General features: G+C 38.0%; 1 protein-coding gene across 3 annotated transcripts in view; it reads left to right on the top strand.

Moving 5' to 3' along the window:
- Window positions 1–9,257, top strand: part of clip2 (CAP-GLY domain containing linker protein 2) — a 33,209-nt gene that overhangs the window by 14,340 nt on the left and 9,612 nt on the right. The window contains exons 5-9 of one of the 3 annotated variants that reach the window (XM_008428492.2): window positions 1,611–1,824; window positions 4,707–4,904; window positions 4,980–5,083; window positions 6,089–6,149; window positions 7,403–7,507. In XM_008428492.2, coding sequence (XP_008426714.1) covers window positions 1,611–1,824; window positions 4,707–4,904; window positions 4,980–5,083; window positions 6,089–6,149; window positions 7,403–7,507 — 682 coding nt within the window. Of the gene's footprint in view, window positions 1–1,610; window positions 1,825–4,706; window positions 4,905–4,979; window positions 5,084–6,088; window positions 6,150–7,402; window positions 7,508–8,867; window positions 8,919–9,257 lie in introns of all 3 variants that reach the window. The other 2 variants (XM_008428493.2, XM_008428495.2) reach the window with 2 other exon arrangements.

A 9,257-nucleotide genomic window follows, 5' to 3' on the forward strand; every position in this document is an offset into this window, starting at 1 on the left:
AATCAAGGGGAAGGATGTGGATCCATGTGTTCAGATGCATGACTTCCACCAAACAGTCCTTGAAAATGACTGCAACTGACCCCAGATCAGATTTGCTCCATTTATCAGGCTTATGTTTTTGAGAATGTTATTAATGTATTCATGCAATTATAAAGACAATTATTTATTAAATGCCAGTTATATGAACCATCTGATTATTAGTTTTACATTTTTATTAAATTGTTACACTTTTGCTACTTTAACAAAAGGAAACCCACAGCAGAACCAGAACCTCAGTGCAAGCGGCCATCTTCCAGAACCGACACACAAACAGAAAAACACACAAGTACTGAACCAGGAGTACTTTCTATGTAAGAGATAATGGCAGAAGTAATTGGAATGTGTTACTTTTAAACAGAAACTTAGAGATGATAGAAGACCATTTTGGTTTGATTTTATGCCAAACTGCCTTTTGGGCAAAACCCTTTTCTTCTTGTGCTGCATGTCTGTAGTGCAAACATGCAGAAAAAAATTGTTAAATGCACTACAAATACTCCACAACACAAACACACACACAAAAACAAATACAACAGTAAAACAATGCAAATGCAATTATAGACAATAGAAGCAAAAAGAAAACATGTTACAAATAGCAAAAACAACTGCAAATGTAAAATGTTGCAAACTCATAAGTGCATCAGGCCACTGTGGGAGTCTGGAGTAGGACATATTACCAACTTTCTGCTCTTCTATAATATTGTAAAAGACACTGCTTGAAAAAATAATGTAAACTTGTAAACACAAGTATAACATACAATTGTCTTCCTTTTTCCATCTTTCTTCTGGAAATCCTGTCTTTACTCAGCGTCCGGTCCATATGATCAACTAGTTGACCCCCTAGTTTTATTACTAGGGGGGTCTCATTGTGAAATGGACCCCCATGTTTATCGCTAGGGGGTAAACTCCCCCTAATGTTGTGGAGGATTTCCATTTTGTGGCGCGAGTTTGCAGTTTTTTATACTTGCTGCTATTTTTTTTGCTGTTTGCATAATTTTCCCTTTTGTTTGTTTTTCTGCAGTTGCAGCATTTTTCTTTGGCATTTGTTATTCATCATTTGAAGTGAATTTGACATTTGCATTGTGTTTGCACCTGTCAACCACCATAGAGAAGTCATGCTTAAAGCTGTCAGTTTGTACACTAAATAAGCCAGGAAGCATGTCACTGCTGCATCAAGTTGTTTCATAGCTAAACAGGAAAGAAAGTCAACAAACAAATGTGTCACAATGGACTGTAGCTTCTTCCTAGATCAAAATCTATAAGGACAGCTTTTTTCCAATCCCCATGAAATAAGCCCATTCTTGACACAAAATGCATTTCTTCTTGTGCTGTTTTGGAGAAAAGTCACACTAATAAGAACTGTGTTTACAACTCCAGTGTTCCTCTTGCAGTTCAAGAGAAAAATGTGAAGGAAAGTGATTCAAAAAGCACCTCTTTTAAGAGGTTGAATTATTAAATTGCTTAAACTCAAGCATTTCAATATGAAGCACAAACTTGTATAATACTTTAATTTTTCCCAATTGTCTCCATGGTAATCAAAGTACCAAGCATCCCATTTTCCTCCCTTTTTCCAGATACTTCCAGTGCCTTCCAAAGTTTGGCCTGTTTGCTCCGATCCACAAGGTGATCCGCATCGGCTTTCCCTCCACCAGCCCGGCCAAGGCCAAGAAGAGCAAGCGGGTGGCCATGGGGGTCTCCTCCCTGGCCCACAGCCCCAGCAGCTCCTCCATCAGTTCAGTCAGCTCGGTGGCCTCCTCTGTGGGTGGACGCCCGAGCCGAGCTGGACTGGTAAGACGGCTGCAGTGCGCTCCAGGCTCACGCTGATAGCAGACGGGCTGTTTCAGCATGAGTGTGACGAGCAGTTTAAAGGATCTGGTTGGCAGTCAGTGGTGTGTGTGTGTGTGTTTGTTTGCTCTCTTGTGGAGCAGATCTCATCGCTCACGTCTTGGTCAGTTGTACTTTCATAAAAACCAAGCCAGGCTTCCCCCTACAGATCTTACATCACTTACTTAAACTTCTGGAATCCTTAAAACGTAGCCATGTCTGGAGGTCAAAAGCAGCAAACATGCCTTTGAATGTTTTTGGCTCCGTTCAGTCAGCAGACAAACGCAACTTCTTCATCACAGTCTGCACGGCTCAATTCGGATCATTTCATAGCAAAAAAATCTGATGTATGCCACATCGATACGTAGTACTAAACTGCATGTGTGTCTGATTGTTTTCAGAGCGTCTTCAGTCTGAACGCATTTTATCCGTCTTTTACATCATTGATGTGTGTCATAAACCTGAACCAATTTCTGAAACGATGCAAAAACCTCTGAAGATACTGAGCACAACTTTGAGAGTGCACCGCTGTGAGACGTCGATATTATTCTGGACATACAGGTCGCTTTGGGGTCGTAAGCTGTTCAAACAGAAGTCTGTTTTCAGACACTTTTACATTTAATTAGCAGTATGAACCATTACACACACAAAAAAATCAGATTTCAGCAAAATATCAGAAGTTGATCATCAAGACTTACCGTGTGAACGTATCTAGAGTTGGAGCATAACTCACTACAGGGTTGCCTATCTAGTGGTTGTTGGGTAAGTAAAACTCCATTGACAGGTTTATCACAAGGTTTGTCATGAAATTGGATTTAAACTGTGTTCTACTCATAGTTTCATCTCTAAATATGGATGTTATACATAGACATTTTTCTCTACTTTCACCCAGTTTTTTTTTCTTTTGTGAATTCAATAGAGTGGAGAAATCCAAACTAGAATTCATTTCCATTACTTACTTTCTGCTCTATAAACTGTATATCTACAATATAAAGCACTGTAAAAAATACCCAATAATATAAACATGTGGCTTCCTGACATTTCTGTCATTCAGGATTGTATTACTTCTTTCCCACACTGCTTATAGTTTTCTGTAATTTCCTGTTTATATGAGGCTTAAATGCTTATTTGTGTTGAAAAGAGTGATGATATGGTCCCTCTTTCCTTCTGCCCAGAAAAGGCAGAAAATCAGTGACTCAGCAATATCTAATTTTTTGGTTTATTATTGATCATTTCTTGTTAAGTGTTTAACAAGAAATGTTAAACACTTCCCATCTAAACTAGAATTCAGAGATAGCAAGTAAACATGGTTAACCAGGCTGGTTTTAACATTCTGCAAATTAAAAGAAGTTAAGGAACGGTTTTAGCCGCAGCCTAACAGAGAGCTTCATCCCATTTCAGACGTACTGTATCTTTAAGTCTAAGACTCAGAGTGGTCCCTGGCAGCAGACTGAAGTAGACGGGGCATCAGAGTATCTCACATTGATTTCTAGCTTCTGGTTACAAGCCAACACTTGGACAGAGAGCACTCCCCTCTACTTTCCTTAATTGTTGGCAGCGGCGTCAGACAGCACTGAAAGCAAGCTCTGTGAATTATCTGGTGGATCACCCTGACTGGGCACCAGATATTCAAAAATATTTGCCCCGTCACTTTCATTTAGCCGAGTGCTAAAGAGCAGAGGATTTTCTAGTATCTGCATAGCTAGTGTGTTGGTAGAAATTTACGTTAAATGTATATTCTGTTTTTGCAAGAAAAGGAGTATCTCCAAAAATATTTTTATTTTTTGTTCTCTCATTTGGCTGCTGAAGCAAAATTTTTATTTCTCTGGTTAATTCTGGTTAAAAATAAACAGTCTTAATAAAACCTTCCAGGAAATCTATGAAAAGAGGTCCCTCTAGTGGACAAACAACATGTTGCAGGGTGACATATTTGTAAGTGGTTTAAATGCTATTTTGGAGCTTTTGTTTATGTAGTATGCTCAAGAATAATAAAAATAATACGTTTTCTAGTTTTGAAAAGTTTTTATTGAAGAGAGATGCTGGCTGTAAACGTATAGATGAAATCCTGATTTCCAAAATGTTAATGTGATCTCTGAGACAATTTGTTGTCACTTTTGTCGAGAGATATCATACTTAAATAATTCCTGGACTTTTTAAGAAGAAGAAGACGATGATGAGGATGTTTTGATCCGACTCCTCATTCATAGGGATATTTTTGGGAGCTTTATTTAAGTAATAGTTCCACTGACAGATTATTTCATTTTTAATAAGATGTTTCCTATTTTATGAGATAATCTTCCAGAGGAACTAGTACTTTCTATTCAATATTCCAGAATTATAAGAAGCTCCTATATCTTGCTGAAAAGTTACTTGTAAGTTAATTTTGTGTTATTTTAAGTGTACTCTACAATAGATAGATAGAAAAAAGGAGTCAATTTTTGAGAAAAATCCAAATTTGCCTGTTTGTTTTAGAAAAATCCTGAGATCAATCCAGGAAGTCTATTTCCTTCCAAATGCTCGACTTTTCCAACTCAGAAATTTAAGGGGTTTTTTTTCACGCAAATCTACTCCTTTTTAAATGTTTCTAGCTACAATAGCCCTAATACACTCTTGTGTGGTACACTTGAAATAATTAAAATTTAAGAATTAAGATATTTGCACTCAAAACTTGACCAAAAATACTTGGTAATATTCTGTGTTTTTGCTGTGTTTAATTTTCGTCCTAAGTCTCTGTCACAATACTGTGATATTTAGGGTAACATGGTACGCAGCGGGTTGGCAACAGACGTCCAGGCAGCTGATTCAGCACTCGTCTCTTAATGCTTCATCTTCCTTCTCGCTTTAAGCTGACGGAAACGTCGTCGCGCTACGCCCGGAAGATCTCGGGCACCACGGCGCTCCAGGAGGCTCTGAAGGAGAAGCAACAGCACATCGAGCAGCTGCTGGCCGAGAGGGACCTGGAGCGCGCCGAGGTTGCCAAGGCAACCAGCCACATCTGCGAGGTGGAGAAGGAGCTGAGCGTCCTCAAGGCTCAGCATGTGCAGGTACAGAGAGATTCTGGGCATCCGGTGCATTTAACGCAACAAACCAGAATCAGTCGTCTTCTTCTGTGTTCTCAGTACTTGACGGAGAACGAGAGCGCCCTCCAGCAGGTCCAGACCATGTTGGCCAGCACACAGAAAGACAAGCTGGAACTGGCCAATCAGCTCGAAGAGGAGAAGAGGTGATGCCACTCACTTGTCTCTTTGTGACCACAGCTGTCAACAAAACATGCAATATTTAGTTGAATGTTGTCTGTAAATCATTTTGGATTGGAAACATACAGTACCTGTAAAAAGTATTCAGCCCCTTGGATTCTTTACCCCTTTTATTGCTTTTAGAAATCAATTATGATCCACAAAATCTGGCCTTTTTTGACAAAACAGGCCATGATAGTCTTCTGATAATCCAAAGAACCACTCAAGTGTTTTTTGGCAATAAGTTAATGTTTCTTGGTGTCTGGAAAATGAGCTGTTTCAAAAGCCTTTGGAGTTTAACGTAACAAATCAACTCGCACTGCCCTTCACTTGGCAACCCCAGCGAAACCCAGCCCGTTACCTAGCAACTCTATCACGTTTAGTCAGCTGGTTTTACTGCTGTGTGCGCTGTACAATGGCTGATGAAAAAGACAAGTGTTTTGTTGTTGACTTACCATCCAGAAAGCACTTGCTACATTCTTGTTGATTACGCAGGAGGCTTCACTTCTGCTTTTCAAAGATGTATGGGTGTAAAATTGCACATCTGTTTGCAGCCAGTTTTACATGTAAACGTAAATGTTGAGTTGGGGGGCGCGACCAGCAGCAGCTTCTTTGGATTTAAAGCTCATTCTGAAAGCTCAAAATAATCAGAACTGAGCAGACTGAAATCTGATTATCTAAGGATGATTTTGTGCAATAAATTAAATTTACATGTATGGCCCATGGACATATCCTAACCTGTCCAAAAAGCATCATAGGTCACCTTTAATAGTCCTTTGTTTTTAGAATAAAAACAATGATCATAAACTGTGCTTTTTTTGATTACTAGGTCAAAATGTTCTTTTTATCTTAAGCCAGAGAAGTTACTCAAATAAATTCCCAGTGAGCGGGTAAATTGGTTTTCTGTCGGTTTGCATGATTGCTCCAAGTCATTTGACTAAACTTTGTTCTTGGCTTCCCTCGTAATAATCAACATGTTTAAATGTTTACAGGAAAGTGGAGGACCTCCAGTTCAGAGTGGAAGAAGAGTCCATCACCAAAGGAGACCTGGAGGTAATTATCAGCATAAAATACCTGTCCAACTCGCTAACACTCAGTGTAGTCTGTGGACAAGATGAACATGGTATTTCAGAACCACTATCAGAGGTTTCATGAGGGCCAGATTAGTTCAGTTATGAGTCTTAGACAGAAAAATGCTCCAGATCAGATTTCTGCAACCAAAGAGCCATTTTTTCCTTCAAACTAAATAAGGCTCACTTATAGACACTGATATTACATAACCTTTTGACCATTTTTTTATATCCACAAAAATAAATATTATTAAAGAGTGTACATTTTTGTATTTCTTTTTTTTAAGGTTTTCTTAAAAGGAATGAACATTAAACATTTTGAACTAAAGATAAACATTTTTTTATGAAATATATGTTACTTGTAGTTTCGCTGTCAATGTTGTGGAAGTTCAATGCAATTATTCCATGAAAACTGTTAAAACTTGAATTTGTTTTTATTGCAGCTTTTTTCTAAATAATAAAAAAAAAAAAAACACGTTGGCCGAGCCGTTGTGCTCCAAAAAGCCACTAGATTTACAACTGACATCTTTAAGTCAGTTCAGTTTTCAATTCAGTTTATTTATACAGCTCCAATTCCCAACAAATGTCGTCTCAACCACTTTACAATTCAACCACACATACATTCAAATTAATACAATTTTGCTTTTGCTTGTCTGAGTTTGTTTTCCTGCAGGGAGTTTAAAGGTTAGTTAATTAAAGATCGTTGCCGACTAACTCTTTTATTTTTTTGAATAATTATTAAGATGTTCAGAAGAAACCAACAGGACATCATTCATGTTGGTGTAGATCCAGTACATCCAGGACATGGCAACCCAAAACATTTGTCAGTTTTCCTTCTCGAGGCGTTTCTCGCAGTTTTTCCGTGGCTCGGTTAAGAATTGACTTAACTGACTGCATTTCATAGATTCTCAAATACTGTCAAATATTAATGGCAAAGTTCTCACATCACTGAAGCCTTCAATTCATATTTCATTGTACTTTGTCAATGAAATCTTCAAACATTGAATCGTTAAAGGACTGGCATGTCTTTTGTATTAATCGCCTATAAAACAGAATGGAATCAGCAAAATGCTGACTTGATCAAATCCGACCTCGACCGAATCTTCAGCTTCACTCTGATCGTCTGTTGCCACTCCGTTGAGTTATTCCTCTCTGATCTGCATTCGTCTTTTTTTCCCTTTCAGCCTTTCCTTTTCTCTTTCCTTTTTCTGTCTGTGTCTTTGTGTTTTTCCGTAGACTCAGACGAAATTGGAACATGCCCACATTCGTCAGCTTGAGCAGAGTCTGCTGCTCGAAAAATCGAGAGCAGAGACGCTCCAGAAAGAATTAGAGAGGCGAAGGGTAAAAAGCATGAGCCCGCTGCCTGTGCTTACTGTCCTGTGGTGTTCTGCCTCTTTGTCAACAGCATTTAAAATAAGCTGCTCTGGTTGAAGTCATCTCCTGTCTGCCTTTGGTGTCCACATTTTTTATTTAACCCTGAGGAATGCCGATTATAAACTTACAGAATATTAATTTAGACTTGGTTACCTTTGCAATATAGATATAATTGAAACATAATTAGCATTTTTTGTCAACTCTACCTGTGTTGATATTTGTCTGTGTTTCCAGTTACTGAAAAATATCTTAATACTGGTAACTGATCACTCCTACAATTGATTTAGTGACCAGTCATAATTGTTGTGTTTTTAGACTGTAGGAGGAAGCTGGAGTACCATGAGAAAACCTATTCATGCTTAAGGAGAGAGCATGTAAATGACCAACGATATGTTTTCAGCTATGCACCACTGTGCAGCCTAATATGGTATTAACTTAGTTTAGCTTATTTTGTCCGATTTTAGTTAAGTTTTGCCTTAGCTTTGCTTATTTTAGCTTATTTAAGTTTAGATTTTGCCTTAGCTCATTTCATTTTACAGTAGATTACTTTGGCTTATCTTTATAATTTTTTTTTCTTAGCTTATTTTAGCTTACCTTAGTTTAGTTTTGCTTTAGCTTATTTTATTTTATGATACTTTAGTTTTTCTTAGTTTATGTTACGTTAGGATATTTTAGTTTAGCATAATTTAGCTTATCTTAGTTTAGTTTTGCCTTACTTTAGCTTATTTTTTATTGGGATATTTTAGCTTAGGTTATTTTATCTTAGTTTAATCTTTCCATAGATAAGCTTATTTTAGCTTATAGGGTTGTGCTAAGGGAAAGGGGGTTTAGTTTTTATCAGCTTATTATTTTCGGATACTTTAGCTCAGCTTACTTTAACTTACCTTAGTTTAGTTTTTTGCTTTATTTATGTCAGTTTGTTGTAAGTATCAGATCCCAGATTTGATCATTTTCTTTGTACTTTTGTAAAATAAAGCAGGAATCAAACAGCTACTGATGCTATAAAACAAAGGGACACATAACAAGCAGGCGGACAGCTTCATTGTTTACTTTTTTGCACACTTTCCAGAATGTGTATCCTTTAGCTCCTTATCTATTTTTGTGTGGTTATGTAATTTTTAAAGCTTGAAACGGTTGTGGATGATTGTGGGATAAATCATAGAGATCATTTCCATGATGTCCTGTGTAGAGCCTTTATTTGCTGCACTGCACCTCCTAGTGAGAGTCTCATCAATAATGAACAGGGCACCACTCTTTTTTTATTTTCTTCAAGATTTTGAAGATAACTAATCATTTTGAAACACTTGATTACTGCTTCTGTCAACAGGGAAGACGCAGTCATGTTGCAGAATCCTTGAGGTTGGGCAACAGAACCAAGGTGAAAACAAAGATGCCATCTTGTTTTGGCTTTGATCCACTGCTGAGCTGTCTCAACTCTCGACTTCAAATTGACTTCAGATGCTCTCGGCGACATTAACCTTGCATAGACTCTTCTGTTTTCTGGTTTCACTCCTGTGTTTCTGCATCTGGATGCAGTTCAGGAGAATGTGTTAAAAACTCTGCAGCCGATTGTTTTTCCACACGGTTGTACTGTGTGTCGTGCAGCAGGTCTTTCTCCTCGATCTTCTTTTTGAATACATATGTGTGTGTGTGTGTGTGTGTGTGTGTGTGTGTGTGTGTGTGTGTGTGTGTGTGTGTGTGTGTGTGTGTGTGTGTG

This window comes from Poecilia reticulata, linkage group LG14 (genome assembly GCF_000633615.1).
Source record: "Poecilia reticulata strain Guanapo linkage group LG14, Guppy_female_1.0+MT, whole genome shotgun sequence".
Taxonomy (NCBI): Eukaryota; Metazoa; Chordata; class Actinopteri; order Cyprinodontiformes; family Poeciliidae; genus Poecilia; species Poecilia reticulata.